The sequence below is a fragment of the Octopus sinensis genome, linkage group LG7, assembly GCF_006345805.1.
Source record: "Octopus sinensis linkage group LG7, ASM634580v1, whole genome shotgun sequence".
NCBI lineage: Eukaryota > Metazoa > Mollusca > Cephalopoda > Octopoda > Octopodidae > Octopus > Octopus sinensis.
This window is the reverse complement of record NC_043003.1, coordinates 32,782,869-32,804,807: the sequence shown is the minus strand read 5'-3', so window position 1 is coordinate 32,804,807 and position 21,939 is coordinate 32,782,869. Positions and strand designations below refer to the sequence as shown.

Sequence of the window (21,939 nt, the reverse complement as noted above, 5' to 3'; positions counted from 1 at the left end):
AACGTATTTGTGTTCATGAACGAAAAGACACCTAAAGTCATATTGTTATTCATAATATTTTACCTAAAATAGAAGACGGGATGGTCACAACTGGAACGCCTCGATCATTAGCTTACTTAGGGCTGACATAGAAACCAGTTCATTTGTGGTAAAGCATATTGCCATTTACTCTCTCTTTTACACTTCTACTTGTTTCAGTCATTTGACTGTAGCCATGCTGGAGCACCGCCTTTAGTCGAGCAAATCGACCCCAGGACTTATTCTTTGTAAGCTTAGTACTTATTCTATCGGTCTCTTTTGCCGAACCGCTAAGTTACAGGGACATAAACACACCAGCATCGGTTGTCAAGCGATGCTGGAAGGACAAACACATACACACACACACACACACACACACACACACATATATATATATATATATATATATATATATACATACATATATACGACGGGCTTCTTTCAGTTTCCGTCTACCAAATCCACTCACAAGGCTTTGGTCGGCCCGAGGCTATAAGTAGAAGACACTTGTCCATGGTGCCACGCAGTGGGACTGAACCCGGAACCATGTGGTTTGTAAGCAAGTTACTTACCACACATTTATTTATTTATTTATTTATTTTATTTATCTTGTTGGTTTCAGTCGGTGGCTTTCAATCAGTCTGAGGTGCAGCATTCAAAAGTTTTAGTCTATTATATCTGACGCAAGATATATCAACGATCTCTATTGATCTATTTTTCACCAAAGAGTTGCTTCCCTTATAATAACCCCATCTTTTAAAATTACTTACAGCGTAAGCCAAAAAGCTTCGATTAATTGAGATTTTCAATATGGTAAATAAACATGAATTTCACCGACGTTTGAATTCTGAAGGCAAAATGTAAGGGAGGTAACTTCTATAAAATCTTGGGAAAGAAAGAGTAATTGCAGTTAGTCTTACTACAGTTTTTCTATCGTGTGTGTGTGTAAGGATAATAAAGTTAGAACCACATATAAATAAGAATTAGCCAAATAAGAATAAAGTAACAAAAAAAGATAAAAACAAAAGAATTGAGAATATAAGGTAGAGTAGGAGATAAAGAGATAAGATACTAAAGGGCTGAAAATAAGATTTTGGCTTTGATGGGATGTTGGTGGTCATAAATAACTTCTTAATTTCCACAGCTTGTTGAGGTTGTAATTTGATATCGTTGTGATGAATGGTCAGTTTACACAAGACCCGCCACTAAAATTTACTAGCTTTATAAGTTTATAGTATATGTATATACACGTACTCATACACATATATATAAGCTAACATGCTGGAGCATATACAAGTATGCCTCATTAAATACACAGCATTAAATACATGGAATTACACAAATATCTCCACACATATCTACAGTTAAACCTAGTAAACAAGTACATACACTACTATATCCTTAAGCATATGTACAGATATAGATATCTATACACACACACAAACACATGCATATCTTTATACACACACACATACATATATATATATATATATATATATATATATATATATATATATATATATACACATACACATATATACACATACATAAACATAAACATATATACATATATATATCCCCATGTACAATATCCGCACACATTCACGCTCTTATATTCATGTATATACACACATACATTACATCTTATAAGTGTCTGTCTTGTTTTTGAGTACATAACAGTTATAATTTAATAATTTAATATAATTTAATATACTATTCTCCAAAGATTGAGTTTTATATATTTAAAAGTTTTTTAAAGAATTTTTTTTTAAAAGGGGGTTTATAAAGCTTGAAACACATGTACTGTGATATCCTTTGTGTTCTGTTTTTAATTTTATTTGATATATTCTCTCTCACCTCTACCACTATCTGGTATACACAGGTGCTTACACTTATCAAGTATTCACTCTAAATTTACAGTACCTACTATATATATATATATATATATATATATATATATATTGGCCGTTGCCAGCCTCGCCTGGCCCCTGTGCCAGTGGCACATAAAAAGCACCATCCGATCGTGGCCGTTTGCCAGACTCGTCTGGCACGTAAAAAGCACCCACTACACTCATAGAGTGGTTGGCGTTAGGAAGAGCATCCAGCCGTAGAAACATTGCCAAATCAAACTGGACCTGGTGCAGCCTTCTGGCTTCCCAGACCCCAGTTGAACCGTCCAACCCATGCTAGCATGGAAAGCGGACGCTAAACGATGATACATATATATATAAATATATACACACACACACACTAGCAGAGATACCCGGCATTGCCTGTGTTACATGCAATTGACGAATTAGACTTTTCTGTTATATTTTCTCTAATGAACTGGAATACCTATGATTCGAATTTCATCAAAATTGCAGATGAGGGTTCTTTTCCTTTTTACATACCCCAAAAAAATTCTAATCATGACACATGTATCCCATACTACTGATCTTTACACACAGATTCCAATATTCCAGTCTTATGGAACTTGTTAAAAGGATTTTGCTCCTGTAAAATGGAGGTCATGGAGCTCTAAAATGTGGGAGGTAAGGCACCTATTAGGGGTGGGTGTCTTAATGTCAAGCAGAGAAGTTGAATTGTTGAGAATCTTTTTAACTTGGGTCTTATATCTATTGTTCGAATTTCTTTGAAATAAGTAATATATATATATATATATATATGTTCACTGGGTTTGTAAAAGTGAGCAAAGCTACAGGAAACCAAAAGACGAATGATCACAATAAGCAGTCAGCTACTCTAGACTCGTTGTTACTACTCCCCAATGTAGGATTCCTCACCATACATGAGACAGGCACAGTTGTAAGATGCATTACGGACCTATAGAAATTGGAAGGGCATGACCCAACTCAAACATTAACAACTGCGTGACATGAGGGCTAAGGGGAAATAAAAGTGTCACCTCTGGAGTTTGCAAATGACCACTATACCAATAGGTAACTGGACAGAATAAATTTACAATCTATAAATGTCTTTCAATAACCAGTCACTCATATGGGAAGGCCTTGAAATCAATGTTACAATTGGGGGATTGACCAGTACTTCTGAATTCAAACAGACGAATGAGATCTCATATTCCTCCTCACTCACCCACATGTGCTAATGAGTAAAATTCTACAGAAAAAGCTGTAGTTTACAATCAGGGAGAGAATTATATTATCCATAATAATAAAGGGTAAAATTAATCAATTAATTAATAATTAAAAATTTTACCAAGTAGTTCGCTATGGCTAGGAGGGAGTAGTATACTCTCTTGCTCACACTGTACCTCGGACACAGATTGTGTGTCAATAACCAGCTGGAAAAGATGTTTTCCTGGGGTTAAATGGTAGTAACATGGTCCTACACAGGACTGCCACCTGACATTGGCAAATAGATTTTACTATGCAGTATAGTTATTACTTAGATCTCATTCAGAGATCTACAACTCTGTGTGTGTGTGTATACTAGGTGTCCAACCCTCTATCCCTACTGCTATCTTTTTAAACATTACTTTTTCCTTGCTTACACAGATATATAAGTCTTCCTCATTACTATGCACCATCATACAACATGGCCCTTTGTTATTCTCTCTATGAGATCAGTCTTCATTTTGTTCCAACTCTTCTTTAATCTCCTTTTCCCACAGATTCTATTCACTTTGATAACAAGGCGCAGGAGTGGCTGTGTGGTAAGTAGCTTGCTAATGCACATGCACTGTTAGTCAGTTTCTTCCAGTTGAACCAGAGTGGACGTGAGCTTGCTAGCTCCATCCAATTACAGAAAAAGGCACAAAAACAGAGAAAGTTGTCGAGGTAAGTGATTTTTTTGTGGTGAGCTGGGCATAATTTATTGCGTGCGAATTGTTTTTTCAGTAAATTGTGCCCAGCTCTGGGACAATTTCGCCTGCTCTCGGCGGCTGCCGTTTTTGTGTTATTGAAAAAAAAAACAGTGGAGGGGCGTATCCTTGTCCGAATGATTGGAACCCAATACAGCTGCTGTTGAAGTTACCGTTGGCGGTGGCCAGTGCTGTGGTCGGTTTTGCTGGATTCATTTACCAATTGGACATTTAGCAAGGAGTACCCTTTTCGGCCGAAAAATTTGATTCCTTTGTCTGAATTTGAACTCTCTTCTTCGAGCTGTCATTTATTTTTAAAAAAAGAACTCTTTTTTGAACTGTTAATTATTTTATTTCTTCTCTTCTGTTGTGTTTTTCCTTCTCCTTTTTGTGTCCTATTCATTTTTGTACTTTGAACTTTATTGAACTTTGTGTCAATGACAAAGGAATTTCTCGTGTGGGTGTTGACACCTCCCAAGAAATGGGTAAAAGAGCTGGAAAGGAAGACCGTGGTGTTAAGAACGTATTTGAAGTCGCTCGACACCATAGCCGTCTTCCCGAAGGCCACAATTTTGAATGAGCTGGCAGACTACATGCCAGCCATTAAATTTATCTCACAGGGGGTCAAATATGCAATGGTCTGGTTGCTATTTGACTCCCACAAGAAGCTTGCGACTTTGCAAGCCAGCCCCTTGAGGGCAAAGAAATATTGTTTCTCCCAAATTATATGGAAAAAAAATTATTGAAAGCTTGGATCTGCGGCCTACCACTCGGAATTGAGCCCGAGTGGATAGAGGACTCTATCCACCAGGATCTGGGTAGTAGCAGTACCAAGCTGCTGAATGTTAAAGTATTGCCTGCGGCTGATTGGGAGGGGTCAAAAGCTGTTTTGACCCTATGGAGCCAATCAGCCGAAAGTCTGGTTTTCCCAGATTTCTTGAGGATGGCCGAGTCCAGGTATCCGGTGATGCTTGAGGGACGCCCCCCCCCCAAGTGTCAATTATACCTGGAGACCAGCCACATTAAGAACTGCCCCAGGGACCAAAGTAGGATCCTGGAGCAGTTAATGGTGGAACCTCTCCCTGCTCCCCCAATGGAGGGAGAGAAGCAGAAGAATGATGAGGAGGTTGTTACATCCTCAAAACGAAAAAGAAAGGTGGGCAACAATGGTGACCCACCGAAAGACCCAGGAGCTGTGGGAGAAGAAGAGGACCCATTGTGTGCACCACAGGAACCTCACCCTCCCGCGGCCCAGGGAAAAAAGAAAAAAGAGAAACGGGACGCCGCCGGCAGATTGTGACACGCGGACGGCGTTTCCCAAGCCTCTTCAGGCGGGTGTGCCGCCGGAGTATAGATATGTGGTCCGCTTCCACAAAGGAGAAACCATTGAGAATGAAATAAGGAAAATGGAAAGGAGGGGCCAATGGGAGGGACTTCGGTCCTGCACGGAGGACCCTGAGTGGCCTTTGCAGGTGGCTGCGGAGGTCCTATGGGATAGTGATCTGTGCAGGATCGTGAATTCTTTCCCGGAGGACTCCTATAAATTTATACCTGTGTGGTCTTGCCTGGAACTGAGTGAGTGCTTCAATAAAGCAAGAGCACTGGTCGGCCGGGTAACCTGAACTTTCTGTGTGTTTTTAAAAGAAAAAAATAGAACATTGTATTATATTGAGTAAGAGGTTTATTGCCTCATTGTGATTTTTTGAAAAAAGAACATTGTTTTAGAGAAGCGGAAGTCGGCGGGCGCTTTCGTCTTCTCCCATCATCATTGTTCCATCACCATCATTCATACCATTAATGTCTATGTCCAGCCCGCAATGCTACATCTGTGTAATGCCCCTGTGGCAAATTAGATAAAATAAAGTAGCTTGCTAACCAACCACATGGTTCCGGATTCAGTCCCACTGCGTGGCATCTTGGGCAAGTGTCTTCTGCTATAGCCCCGGGCCGACCAATGCCTTGTGAGTGGATTTGGTAGACGGAAACTGAAAGAAGCCTGTCGTATATATGTATGTATATGTATATATGTATGTGTGTGTGTTTGTGTCTGTTTGTCCCCCTAGCATTGCTGGTGTGTTTACGTCCCCGTCACTTAGCGGTTCGGCAAAAGAGGCCGATAGAATAAGTACTAGGCTTACAAAGAATAAGTCCCAGGGTTGATTTGCTTGACTAAAGGTGGTGCTCCAGCATGGCCGCAGTCAAATGACTGAAACAAGTAAAAGAGTAAAAAAAAAAAAGGCACTTTTTACACAACTACCATCCCACATATAGATCACATGTCCATACCAGCACAGATTTCCCATACACTCTATCTGATTTTCTATTCAGCTTTTCTCTCAGCTCATTTTTATTCTGTTCATGCTCACTGTCTTTATATGGCATTCAGAGTGTTTGCTTCATTTCTTTCTAGTCTAAATTACTCCTACCTCCACTAGTATTTGGATCACCTAGACAACAAGAGCCATAGAGCTACTTCTAAAATCCTCCTAAACATTTGAAAGAATCTAGAGGGAATATAATTTCTTTGGCCTTTTGAGTGCTTACTGCCCTTGTACATCTGCTGCGTATAAAATAAGACTTTTTTGTGACCCCACTAGCCTGCTTTCTACCTTGAGTGACCATAATTTATAATGAATACACCATATACAATCTCTACCGGCTCTTTTTCTGCATATTGATAATGGTCATTTACCTGGTGGTAGGAGCATCCTATTTTGTCTCCTACTTACTAACACCATAGTATTTGCTAAATTTAGTTTGTTTCTCCATTCTGCATTTCCTTCCATATCTGGAATTTCTACACTAAATCTGCCACAGGCTCAGCATTAAGAGTTAGCTCATCAACGTATGGTAGATTTTATGCACATCTCATTTTAAACTAATCCAATAAAGCTAAAAAGACTATAACAAACAGATGGGATAAGGGGATGAACTGAACCTTGATTGAATCCTACCTGCATGCTAAATTCAAAACAGAACTCATCTCTCACTTCACTTCCTAATATGTCATGTATGGCTCTAACAAGCCATTCCTCCTAGTTTCCTTAATAACTACCAGATCTCAGGGCATGGAACCCTATTGAAGATCTTTAGGCCAACTTTATAACCCAAGTCAGCAGTTAAAAAAATAGCAGTAGTGATAGAGGGTTGGACACCTAGTACACACACGCACAAATATAGTGTTAAATCTCTGTATGAAATCTAAGTAATAACTATACTGCATAGTAAAATCTGTTTGCCACCTTACATTGGCTACTACCCTTTAACCCCAGGAAAACATCTTTTCCAGCTGATTATTGACACACAATCTGTGTCTGAGGTACAGTGTGGGCAAGGGAGCATACTACTCCCTCCTAGCCACTAGCAGTACCAACAGACTGATAGTTTCTGGGTAATTTCCTGTCCTCAGTGCTGGAAAACTACCGGCCAGAGACAGCAGCTTACTTGACCTACTCACAACCCATACCAGCATGCAAAACGGATGATGATTATGTAACATTATTTCAAAGCTAGTTTAAACATAGCAGCAGAACATTTACTTATGGAGAGACTCAATATGGAGTGTAGTGTTGTATTTATTACAAGGTAGCAGTCAACTTGAATTTTACAACACATACGACACAAGGATATATAATACATACACAAATATACATATACATATGTGAGTGTATAGAGTTAGATAGACAGATTATATATATATATATATATATATATACAGAGAGAGAGGGACACACACACAGACAGGCAGGCAGACAAAAAGACAGAGATAGATATAGATGTATGTATGCATATAAGAAATAAACAAAGACTATGGGAATGTCATTTTTCATTATTCATTTTTTAATATTCATCCTCAAAAATATATTAACATTTTACAGAAGTGAGAGAAAAAGAGAGGAAAACAACTAAATCATTCAACATAAAGAACAAACCATAATTCTTTGTTTTTTCATATGCCTTTAATCTTCTTTTGTAAACAATAAATTTCCAATAATTTTAATAATTTTTAACATGAAAGATAAAGAGGAGAAAGAGGGAGAGAACAAGAAAGAAAGATTTTTTTTTTAATAATATTTTAAAACTCTAGTTGATATGGAATGTTTTCTTTGGTGTTTTTATTTGATTCTTCTTTCTCAGATGTGACTATAACTGATGAAGTTTGAAATAACGTTAAAAATAAGTAGAAGATTAAAAAAAAATTGCTGTAGAACAATCAACGCTATAGAACAGCAAACAGTTCTGTCGTCATTAATGTAATTTTGTTGACATGTCAGTGAAATATTTTGAGTAGTATTTTTTTTTACTCTAATGTGTGTGTGTAATAATCTTCAACTGTTTCTGCTATAAGGTGATATATGAACACTGAACTACAAGTGTATTGCATCTTATAACAGAAACAGTTGTAAGCTAATGGAGTACATTACATAATTTCTTGTTCCCTTGTCATTTATATACCTTATTATGCTCTGTACTCAACTAATGCATTTTTTCTGAAGCATATGTATACTGAGTTCTAACACCAGGTTATTAGTACTCCCATGCCTAAGCAAAAAGAATATATGTATGTATGTATGAAAAGAGATTTTAAAAAACCACCTCAAGGGATAGCATATATCCAATGAATTACTGGTTTGTTACCTATTATTTTGTTGGGAATAGTAATATTCCTAAAATAGTAGGTTTAAATATAAATCTTGGTTTATAAATATTCAAATTAAAATCCAGAAAATATAATGTATTAACTGCAAAAAAATTCAACATGTTCACTTACAGCTATTTCAATTTTGCCCATAAGAATTAAATTCTAGTAATTAAAACATTTTATTAGGCAAAACCTTGTCAGAGGAGTAAAATAGATATATCATTAGGTTATTACATGTTATTCTTCCAAAACATCTCAACAGACTTAATTCTTTTGGGCAAAATCGAAACAGTTATAAGTGAACATGTTGAAATTTTGCTGTTAATAAATTATATTAACACTACTTCTCCATTTTCTGGATTTTAATTAGTGAATCTAGGAAAATATTAATCATTGAATGTCAGCTAATTATCATTGTTGCAGCAGGAAAATACTATTCAAGCAAATTAAATATTAAACTATTTGTGATTTATCTGCTAGACTAGGGTACCCAAAGTAATGGTCTAAAGACCAATACCAGGCTATGGAATATTTGGTACTAGGCTACACAGAAAGAATAAGTATTTTAATATTTCTGTTTTATTGACTAATGCCTGTCTGTAGGGCAGTACACTTATATTCTTTTCAAAATTCGACAGCACACACTAAACTAAAAGTATAGGGGAAAAATTACATTCGGGTTACACTGTGGCACACCTAGCAGCATAGCAGTTGCAGTGCACTGCTGCAGGGTGGTTTTGCATTATATATGAGGTGTTTAGTAACAGAATGTCGTAAGCACCACCCTGGCCATTTTCAAAGTTAGTATATTATTTTGTCTCAACATCTAGAATCCACAAATGTTGGAAGAACTGGTGAGGCTTGCAATAAGGTCGAAAATCCGGCTGAAAAAAATTTGTACCTCAACACTATTGACACATTGCTTGCTCGCCCAAACTTGGGCCAGAGAGTTTAGTAATACACCATTGTAAGCACATACGCTCAATCAATAACTTTGGTGTGGTCCCTGTATCGTTTTTCGAGGCATTATGCCTCATTTTCTAATATTCCTTGTCACCATCGTAACAATAATGAGCTATTATCTTACTATCTTGTCTTACTTACCTTTTAAAGATACTTACCTTGGTATATTAAAACACAAACAATACCTTTGGGGATGGGGTCTCTGTATGCTTTTTCTAGGTATTATAGCTAAAACATGCAATGCGATACACCATTTCATAGTACCAGTATATTCTACAAGATGAGAAAGACGCAGTCATTGTTTCTTCTTTAAGGTGCATACATAAGTAAGTAATTTTACATAGTTAGAATGACTAGAGCAGGTCTTCATGGTCATTTTAAGACCAAACCCAGCTTCTTAACTTCATTCCTTGCCAAAATATCACATTCTGAAATTCACAAAACTTTGACTGCATTTTTTCTTGGTTTTTAAGTTGTGGCACTTACGACAGTCTGTTACTAAACACCTCATATATATGTGATAATTAAATTATATGATATGCAATTTATTATGTGCATGATCTCTCAGCCCATGGAAAATTTTTCTCGCAAGAAACTAGCCCATGGTTAGGAACTATTGTGCTAAAACATTTTTTTGTGTTTTTTGCATTTTTTTTCCAGATGGGTAGAAAGCAAGTTTTAGGAAGATGGAGGCAACTAAGATATGCTGTCATGTTTATACATTTCACAATCTTATTATAATCATTATTAGTAAGCATTGCTAATATAGAAAAATAACTTCACTATAAACATGCTGCTCTAGGATGCTCTCTCCTATACAGCTTCACAACCATCTGTGTTTGTTTACTGTGCCTCAGCTGAAAACAACCCAACAGGGATTCATGTCTTCCCTTGTTTATTTTAACATATTTAAAATACCAGTTCTTCATGGAAGATTCTTTTTGTTCTTCTTTTTGAGATTGGTTGGAAACATTTGTTGATAGTTGTGAGGGAGGCAGGTAGAAATTAGTGAAAGAATGAGTTGATAGATTCTACTGTTTCACCTGTAAGGAATTTAGTTTTTGATCTTTCATTGCTGTGTCTAAGAAAATTAGGAATGGTCTGTACCAATAAAATAGTAAGTAAAAATCAAATGGAAAGCAGAGTAAAATATTTTGTCTAAAGATGATTAGTTGCCTTAATGGTTCACAAATAAACATTTGTGTGTGTGTGTGTGAGAGAGAGAGAGAGGAGAGAGAGAGAGAGGAGAAGGAAAGAAAGAGGAGGGAAGAGAGAGAGTGATGACATATTTACTAGTAGTAGTGAATAAACAAGTAGTAAATAAACAAGTTGTGTCTCTCTTTCTCTCCTAGTGTGTATGTGTGTGTGTATAAATTTGGTTTAATAAACAGGATAAACAGAATACAATTCAGGAGTAAATAGATTTTATTATTATTTTTAATTGGCATAAAGTTAGAGAAGTAACTCAAGTTTGATAAGTGTTGTGTATGAAACTCTGTCTTTGAGTCACCTTTGTAACTTCCATCCACTTAATAATAATAATAATGGTTTCAAATTTTGCCAAAAAGGACAGCCATTTTGGGGGAGGAGATAAGTTGATTACATCGACCCCAATGTTCAACTGGTAGTTATTTTATCGACCCTGAAAGGATGAAAGGCAAAGTCGACCTCAGCAGAATTTGAACTCAGAACGTAAAGACAGACTGAATCCTGCTAAACATTTCACTTGGCATGCTAACGATTCTGCCAGCTTGCAACCTTAAATAACAACAACAACAATAATAATGATAATGGTTTCAAATTTTGCCACAAGGGCAGCAATTTCAAGGATGAGGATATGTCAATTGTATCAACCCCAGAGTGCAACTGGTACTTACATTATCAATACTGAAAGGATGAAAAGCAAAGTCAACCTCAGAACATAAACACAGACAAAATACTGCTAATCATCTCGCCTGAGGTGCTAACAATTGTGCCAGCTCACCGCCTTAAATAATAATAAGACAGCTTCAACACTGAACAAGGATTCTTTGTCCTATATCAGGATTCTTTTCTCTTACTGGAGAAAAAATAAAAATCCTAACAGAGGACTAAACCTAAACAGCAACAAGTTTACAAATGTGCAAAGAAATATCATAAGATGAAAACCATTAACTGATATCAAAATTGACAAAATAAAAGAATGTAAAATTAGATCTAAGAAACAACCTAGTATTTACAATTTGCAAATTAACAGACAAGAACTGTGCCAGAGTCATAGAAGAAAAATCTTTGCTGGAAGAAGTAAACATGACACGCAACCAGAAACAACCAAAATACTCTCCCTGATGATCAAACCCATTACAGATGAACATACTGAAGAGACTAACAACAATTTAGAGAAAATAAATAATATCGGTAACAAGACAAGGTACCTGAGAGAACTTCAAGATCAAATAATGGCTAAATGGATCAAAGTTCAAAATATGGACATGAAGGTTCACAGTGACCTTCATAAGATTCATAGCAGGAAAACAAAACAAAACAAAATAAGCCAGGTGAACATGGTCCTCAAAACCATCGTAAACAAAAACTAACTAAATATCACATTCTTGAATGAGGTATTCTATGCTGCTGCTAGTCTGCACCAAAATGTATGGCATAAAATTGAAAAAGAGTGGCAGCTGTTTTAATTCACAAGTATCCAATATTTCTCTTCCGCCCTCTCTCTCTATGTGTACATATGTGTGTATGTGTGTGTATGGATGTGAGTGTGCATGTAGTTAGTGTTATTAAAATTCAGAAACTTCAAGAGAATGTGAAATGATTCTTTTAAGAATGGTTCCTAAAAAAAAGTGTGTGCATGTGTGTGTGCATGCATGTGTGTGTGTGTGTGATGTGTATGTGTGGAGGCACAAATGACAGAGAAAATACCCTGACACATTAGTAAGTTTATTAACTGGGAAAAGTTGATTAGCTCCATTGCTATTCAGAGTTTCTCAATATGTACGATCATTAAAGTAGAAAAAAAAAAATGAATGAGGGGTGCTTGGTTGTGTGCTAATAGGAAACACCATTCAGGTGGTGGACTGCTTCATACCCTAACTGGAACACGTGGAAGTAATCTCAGTAAAAAGTGGGAAGTTACTACCATGCATAAAGGATAGTTGTGAAAAAGAGTATTGCACCAGATAACTTACTACAAAGGAAACTACCATTTCTAGTAAATGATTACAATAAAAATTCCATTTTATGGAAGCAAAAAAAAAAAATTGAACTTCAAATTCAGCAATATAGTGGTTGTGTAAGAATATGGAATTTCTCAGAGAAACATAAAGCACATCTTTTGTGAAAATATTGATTGTTTATCTTCATGTCAGTTCTAATGGAGAAGACCAGAGATCAAAGCATTTTAGTCTTGATCATCTGATGTTCTTTCAGACAGTGTTCCTAGAGTTACATTGTCCAATGTGCCATTTTCATGAAAAGATTGTGTATGATTTGAGGAAAATGTGGCTGCTATTTTTAACAGGTTGAGCAACTGCCCAAAAACTTTCTTTGCTGAACAGAGGTAATACATCTATGATGTTTCAAGTTATGGGAACATTTTCAAAAATCTGTTTTAACTAGCATGGAACATGGATGTTAAATAAATGATATAGCTGCACACTTCATTTTGCAGTTGATTTAAACAATAACACGTTCTACACAATGTCACTACCAATGTTACATGCAATGTCAGGACAATAGGAAGACACAAACATACACAGTGTGGTAAGGCCTCAACAAGTAGAACAGCAGTTAATCACATAAGAGAGTAAAGATAAAGTTATAATGAAACCCACAATCTCTGTGCTTCAGGGCACATGATACTTGTATCATAGAGCACTCAACTGTACTGACTAAGCTTTGCCAATCTGAAGAAGAATCTGCAATGGTTGCTCCAGTGCTATTCTCCTTGTTGAAGACTTACCACACAATTTATTGCTGCCATACCGGAGTGACCATTGCAGATTATTCTTAACATTAGCAAAGCTTAGCCAGTACACTCAAGTACTCTATGATTCAAGTACCCTGTGTCACAATGCACAAGACTTTGATTTTCATTATAAAATTATCTTTACTCTCTTAACTGATTGAGTGCTATTTATATTTGTTGAAGCCTTACCACAAAATTTATTGCTACCATATTGGAGTGACCATCACAGATCGCTCTCAAGATTGGCAAAGCTTAGCCCGTACAGTCAAGTGCTCTACAAGTATCTGGCACCACAATGCACAAGACTTGTGGTTTTCATTAAGACATATAAATGAATAAGGAAAGACAACAATTTTCTTTACATGATTATTATTTCCTTTATGGAACAGAAACATGGGCCCTATCAATGACCCTGGCAAAGAGGATCAACAGCTCTGATAGCAGAGTTCTGAGAATGATCAAAAACATCAGATGGTACCATCAAGTTCCTAACAAAGAATTGCATGCATGCACACACAAGTCCACAGCCTCCCACCTCAGTCCATGTGCTAGTACAGCAATGTCCTCCATCTCCTGCTAGATCATCCTACCAGGGCTTCACTTTCATTCATCACAGTAGTTGCAGCCTGGAAGAGGTCACATTGCAGGCTTCACACCAGATGGCTAGACATCATTGAGAATGATCTCCAGAAGCTTGACATCACCTTGGAGGATGTAGAGGGGCTGGCACAGAACTGCCAGCAATGGAAAATACTGTTGGATTTGATAGGCTCTATGCATGATGATGTCTCTGGGACGGCCCCAACCCCATCAAGCAAGGGTATGAAGCAAGCATGGTTATTTATTTACTAATTTTTTACATGTACAAAATGGGTAATCTCATGGAAACAATTGTCATGTAAAGAAAATCATTTTTACTCCAAATTCTTTTATCATTATTTACTCTGCGATAAATGTACTACAATTTGTTGCTATACACTCTTTAGATTTGCAGAGTACTTCATTATTAATTAATTAATTAATCAGTTAGTTGATTAATGAGGATATACCTCTTTCAGCACTCCATTAACCACTCACATGAAGTGCTACTGAGGTGATGGCCTGGATCTGAAGGAATCCTACTATTTTAATAGTAATAATAATCCTTTCTATTATGGGTACAAGGTCAACAATTTTGATGGTGAAGTGGGGTTGTTTACATTTACCCTAGTGCTCTCAACTGTTATTTTATTGACTCCAAAAGCATGAGAGGTAAACTGACCTCAGCAAACTTTGAACTCAGAACAAAAAGAGCCAAAAGAAATACAGCTCAGCATTTTGGAAAAGTTGGAAAAAAACTGAAACCATATGGTTATGAAGCAAACTTTTTAACCACAGGCCCATATATCAGTCTACACACACACACACATACACACACATACAGACAGATGCATACACGCACACACACATATAAATAAACCTTAATCAATAATGTATCTCAAAGAGAATTCAGCTGTAAGAGCTTACAACACATTACATAAAAACCACCTTGAATTGACAAATGATGGAAAGCTGTTAGTAGGACTCAAACGCTACATCTTCTAAAACTGAAACAGGAATGCTACCAATTACACTAAATCAGTCCCAATCTTTCTGCCATCAAACTAAATGCTTTCATCTTACCATTTTCCATCCAAAGAGTCTTTAAATTAATGTGGCTGAATTTATTTCAAAACAAAATGTTAATAAATACTCATTTGCATATTTCTCTATGCTTCAACATTTACATTCTAAATTTTTATATTAGTGTTTAACATCCATTATTCCATGCCTGTATGGGTGAAATGAGTTTTTTGGGGTTTTTTCAGGTTAACAGCTCTTTTATAGCATGAGACCCCAGCCCTTTCTGTCACAAACTAGTCAGCTTTGAGTAGGAAACAAATACTTTCATATCAGACAGATTATTAAATATCAAAATCTTTCATTGTACACTATATTTTGTAATAGAATTATATATTATTATTATTAGGTATCAAATATATATTATTATTACAAAATAAACGAAAGTGGATATAATGGTATATGTGTATATGTTTTAGATGGATATTATTTACAACTTTTACATCTACTATAATGTAATTGATTCAAATTCAATATATGATTTTTGATAAAACTTCTTTCCAAACTAACACAACATATTTGAAATGATTATTCGAAACTTATATATCTTTCTGAGAAAGGAATACACCACAGATTAGAAATGAATACAAATGTCAGACCCCCACAAAGAAAAAAATAATAATAAAATAAATAAGTAAAAAGAAACATGTCCATGAATTACAGTAAAAGTAAAAATGATTTTTCTTTCAACGTTGATGAATAATGTATCATATCACAGCTGCAATATCTTTAAATGATTCTTTCCAAACCCACAGTTTTGGTTTTATGGCGAAACAGCACTTTTAACAAGCGTGTAATACTTTTCATCTCGAATCTCTGATGATTCTTGCTGTAAATATTCATCAGGATTCCTAGTACTACAATAAGACCAGACCAGAGGTAACTGTAAAACACACAAGAAAATGAGATTTGCAGAACGTAATATATAGCTAAAGAAAGGTGAAATAAGATAAATGGGTTTAATGTAAGGTTAACAGGCAGTTAAAATAAAATTGAAAGGTGATGATGTTAAATTGAGTGCATTGTAATATTGGTAAGTGGTAGTAACACATAGTTAATAGGAAATAATATATGGTAAATTGAGGTAAAGTATGGTTAACAAGAGGTAATATAAGATTACTAGGAGGTAAATGTAGAGTTAACAGGAGTTTATATAAAGGTTAAAAGGCTGCAATTTCAGTTTGACAGGTGATTTAATTAAGGTTAAAAGGTGATTAAAATAAGGTTAACAAGATGTAAAGTAGGATTAACAAGAGATAACATATAGTTACAATGGAGGTAATGTGTAATTAATAGGAAATTAAATTAAGGTTTACAGTAATGAAATGTTAAAACGCAATCTGTTAAATGGAGGCAACACAAAAGTCTTATTACCTCCAGTTAACTATTTATTGTATAAGCCATGGTTTATGAACATACATAACTTCACCTATCCATATATAATGCATGGTTGTGTGGAGGCTAATGACAGGTAGTTAGACAGTTTGACACACAAGTGTAAAATCATGGGTTTGATATGTAGGCCAGGCAGTGCAATATGCACTTGGGTGAGGCACATCATTTCCCATTGCTCTAGTCCAATCGGCTGACAATGAGTCGTGCCTGCTGCAGAGTGATATTACACAGACTAATAACTTTATATCTTGCAAAAAGCAATAACAATCTTTGATGGCCAAGGTACACTAGATGATGATGGTGAATATATGATTAATAGGAGATAATGCAATATTAATAGGGAACAATGTAAGGTTCCCACTCAGCTCTATCTGCGACGATTTCATCTCAATCGAAGGAGAGGGGCTTTCTCCGTCCGGGTTGCGGATCCGTGGAATAAGCTGCCAGACGAGATGCCGACTGCTCGGTTCAAAGATTCTCTTGACCAGAAATGGCCTGAACTTTTTGCATGAACACCCTCCCTGTACATAACTCCATGTCCCCCTACATGGCCTTGCATTTTGCTTTTTGAGCCAAAAAATGAACTTAACTTGACTATCATTTTTTTAAACTAAAGATATTCACAGTGGATGTTAGCTACATTCATTTCACCAGTGTGTACTAGTGGACAAGTGAAATTAATATTGGTATAATGGGCTAATGCCTACTCTAAACATCTGGTCCAAATGGGTGCACTAGGGCAAACTCCACTCAAGGTATTTAAGGACCAAGTAGTGGTATTAGACTCACCTACTGCTTTATTTCCAGGCTAACACATAAAAATAACAGTAATACACAGAGATGAAACGTTTCTTGGTATTGAAACATTGAATCTGGTTGAAAGAAATTTGTACTGATTTCTAAGATAGGCATTTTTGTAAATAGGTGTATAAATCATTTATAGCGATTCCAGAACATCACTGATATTTATTTTATGGACCTTGGAAGGAAAGACTAAGATTAGCTGGACTTGAAGTCATAATATAGACATAACTAAATACGATGTGATATTTTGTCCATTGCTTTCATAAATTCTGCCAATCCACCACTCTAAAAGAAATCAATATTGTAAATGCAATCTGCATATCATACTTAATGCAGATACATCACAGTAAATCAAATTAACTGCAGTATTCATCCTGAGATAATATCTCTTATAGAATGTATACTGCAGTTAATTTGACATTAAGTGATATATCTGCATTGAGTATAATATTGAAATTGCAATTTTAAACTAATGCTGCTTCTAAAGCACATAATGAATATCACAATGTATAAGAGCCATCAAAAATGACAAATGATAAAGTGCCAGTAGATTACTTTGTCCCTTTATATTTTAAAGTGCAATCAAACAAGATTCACTTTACTTCTCATTTCTTCAATTCCATTCACCTGTTTTCCAATCCACCATTGAACGAAACTTCAGAATGGTGTTACTAGCTTATCTGTACTTGTTGTAAGCCTACCTAGTTATATTGGCTAACAACATGATGGATGATTCCCATGATCAGATGAATAAACCAAGGCATTAGCCAAGATGGAATTTGAACTAGGGTGCTAAGAGCCACAACAGATATTATAAGACATCCTATTTGACTTTCTAACAATTCCAATACTTCATAATCCTTTAGCTGTACTTCATCTGTTGACCTCGAAAGTATTTGAAACCAGTGTTGAAAGTCTGAATGAATACTGCAAAGCATTTTATTCCTTGCTCTACCAACTCTGTCAATGTACCACCTATCATTTCACCAGGCTCAATGAAAGGGCATTAATATTATAGCAATAGTAAAGTGATGAGCTGGCAGAATTATTATTATGCCAAGTCAAATGCTTAGTGGCATTTTGTCAGGCTTTAAATTCTGAGTTCAAATACCACCAAGGTTAACTTTGCCTTTCATTCTTTTGGGGGTTGATAAAATAAGTACCAGTTGAGCACTGGGGTCAGTGTAATTGACTTAACCCCTTCCCTGAATTTCTGGCCTTGTACCAAAATTTGAAACCAATATCATAGCAATAGTAGCTTGGCAGATTTGTTGAGAGCACTGGACAAAATGTGTTGTATGTAGTTACAGTCAATTACGTTCAGAGTTCAAATCCTTCTAAAGTAAATTTAGTATTTTCTTTTTTCAGGAAAGTGATTGATAAAATGCAAGTATGTGCGCTTGTTCCAATATGAAGAAATATTAAATTGGGATTGAAATGGTCAACTACAGACCTCTTTAATGAAAATTGAACTAGAGACTAAATAAAACAGGAGCTGAGTACAATGGGATCAGCACTAACTCAGTAGACCTATGATTAAAAAGTTTTCCCGTCATGATCACTTTGCTGTTATCTTAGGGTGTTGCATATCTAGGATCAGCTTAACCAATATGTCCTTCCCTTTTTGGACTAGTAGAATATACTTTAAGAGAGATTTGGTTGCTATTTCCAACAATTCTAGGAACCACATAAAAGCTCCCTCATTTGTTCTACATAGTTGTTTGATCTGTTAGAAATAGCAACCAAATCTATCTTATAACCTACCTTCTTAAACTACCATAAGAAAACACATTGGATAATGAAGTCTTAAGTACGTTATGAATAAAGGACAATGGTCAGAATGAGAACATTTTTTCTTTTTTTATATCATATGTATATTAATTTGGAGGTCAGCAGAGATTTGACTTTTATCTGTATATGTGGCTGTCTGTCTTATACCGGTGTGAAACAGCTTGTTGAATTGGATTTCTTTATATCAAACAATAACTTAGCCATTTGAAATATTGGTTTCAAACTTTGGCACAAGGCCAACAAACCGATTACCAACACCCCAGTTTTCAACTGATGCTTATTTGATCAACCCTGAAAAAATGAAAGGCAAAGTGGACCTCAGTGGAATTTTAATTCAGAATATCAAGACAGATGAAATGCTACATTATTTACATTCGATGGATATTTGTCCTCATCTTGTTTGTTGTTAATACGTTTTGGCTGATATACCCTCCAGCCTTCATCAGGTGTCTTGAGGAAATTTCAAACCTGGGTTCTCATTCCTAAGGTATTTTTCGATGTTACTATTATTATTATTGTTAGTGTTCAGGTCACTGCTTGCAATCGAACTCGGAATCTTGGGGTTAGTAGCCTGCACCTTTAACCACTATGCCATATGCCCATGGGCAAAATACCTTAGGAATGAGAACCCAGGTTTGAAATTTCCCCAAGACACTTGAAGAAGGCTAGAGGGTATATCAGCCAAAACGTTGTGTTAACAACAAACAAGATGAGGACAAATATCCATTGAATGTATATAATGTACATAAATTCCTTATCTCTTAAATATAGAACTGTAGATGAAATGCTGTTATGCATTTTGCCTGGAATGATAACAATTCTGCCAGCTCACTGCCTTAACCATTTGAAATATTAAGATCAATAAAATAAGTTGATCATAATGACTAATAAACACTTCTAGGCAATGCCCCAGCATGGTCACAATTCAATGACTGAAACCAACAAGTATATAAGCAAAAAACACTTACTGAATGGTGAAAGGTTTTGTGAAAAATATGAATGACAAGACAATGGTTAGGGCTTTTCGACAAGTAGTCACTGAAAGAGAAGAAAAAGGAAGAAATTAGAGAGAAGTCCTAATTAGAGAGAGGTTCTGTCACATGAAATAAGCCAGACTCAAGTCTGTTCAACCAATGCAGTGCAAAATATTTTGCCATGTGGGAGGCATTATCTTATCAGTTCTTGTGTAACAAATACGACTGAAAATTCTGAGAGTATAAAACCACCATCGTCATCATCATCACCATTCACCTTCCAGTTTCCATGGGTTAGACAGTTTGACAGGAGCTGGAAAATCGGAGAGCTGCACCAGGCTTCAATTGCCTGTTTTAGCATGGTTCCTACAGCTTGATGCCCTTCCTAACACCAACCACGTTACAGAGCATACTGGGTGCCTTTTATGTGGCACCAGCAGGAGTCCTGATTACATGCACTTGCACAAGTGCTTTTTATGTGGCAGCAGCATGGGTGCTTTTTAGCTAAGCCAAAGAAGGAAAAGCAGCAGTCAGGCCATGTTTTAGGGCCTCCATGATGGAGAGGAAGTGGAGAGGAGGTTATTCTTCCACTGGACATCTAGAGTGAAGGATTACACCAGAGTGAACTCATTAAAAGCAACCAAAAACAATATAGAATAGTTAAACCAATTAATGAGTTAAGTTTACCATTCAAAATAAGAATATTCCATGAAAGGAACTTCCACACTGTTTCTGTTTACTACATTTCATTAACAGGTCTTTGGTTGATCCATGAGTATTGTGGAATGTAGAAGACTCATGTGCAAGATGCCACACATCATTGTGAAATGAACTTCTTCCCAACACAACCATATATGCACTCATTTTTCATTTATTCAAGTCATCAGACTGCAGCTAAGCTAGGGCAGAACCTTAAAGGGTTAGTCAAACAAACTGACCCTAGTATTTATACTTCATAAGCTTGGTTCTTTGTCATTCTCTTTAGATGAACCCACTAAGTTACAAGGACATAAACTGCTATTTCCTGTAATTCTAGGGACCACATAAAAGCACACTCATTTGTTCTACATAGTTGCTTGATCTGCTAGAAATAGCAGCCAAATCTCTCTTATAACCTACCTTCTTAAACTACAATAAGAAAACACATTGGAACAACACACACACACACACATATACAAACACACACATACATACAAACAACACACACAGATATATATATATATATACACACACACACACACACATGACAGACTAATTTCTTTTACCATCCACCAAATGCATTCACAAGGCTTTGTTCAGCCAAGGGCTATAGTAAAAAAACATTTTCTAAAGGTGCCACACAGCAGGACTGAACCCAAAGCCCCATGGTTGGAATGCTTGCTCCCCAAAGATGTGATCTCATCTCCAGTTTGCACTTGTATTTAACAGTTTAATTATATGATGATGATGATGATGGCAGTGTAGACATGTTCATTCCTCATTATATGCTCTATTTCAGATTATACATTCTCCCATGTCATAAGGTTTCAATATTGGATATAGTTAAACTTCAGTAAAATAATAAAAAGAAAGTCCAAGTTAACTCACCAGTGACAGCAACTAAAGCCCCAAAGGACTTAACAAGAGTCAAAACACTAATAAGTCCGAGATATCCAGCAATGGAAAAGATGAATGAATAGCCATATGTTACTGTAGGATGCTGGAAATAAAGAAATTGAACTGTTTAGCTTGATTTCTTTGTATTTTTTTTTTTGTGGTGGGGTTCAATCAAGTGTGCGTGTAATGTAAAAAAACACATAATATATAGAGTTTATATTAATGTTTGTTTTTATATTCAGTTATTATATTCAGTACCGCCTGACTGGCCCTGTGCCGGTGGCACGTAAAAAGCACCCACTACACTCTCGGAGTG

General features: G+C 36.0%; 1 protein-coding gene across 3 annotated transcripts in view; it reads right to left on the bottom strand.

Moving 5' to 3' along the window:
* Positions 1–13,761: 13,761 nt before the first annotated feature.
* Positions 13,762–21,939, bottom strand: part of LOC115213927 (adenosine 3'-phospho 5'-phosphosulfate transporter 2-like) — a 37,105-nt gene continuing 28,927 nt past the window's right edge. For all 3 annotated transcript variants that reach the window (XM_029782922.2, XM_036504697.1, XM_036504696.1), the window contains exons 8-10: positions 21,615–21,726; positions 20,022–20,091; positions 13,762–15,946 (exon numbers count right to left, since the gene is read on the bottom strand). In XM_029782922.2, the coding sequence (XP_029638782.1) occupies positions 15,793–15,946; positions 20,022–20,091; positions 21,615–21,726 (336 nt within the window). In that variant the 3' untranslated portion in view covers positions 13,762–15,792. The remainder of the gene's footprint in view (positions 15,947–20,021; positions 20,092–21,614; positions 21,727–21,939) is intronic.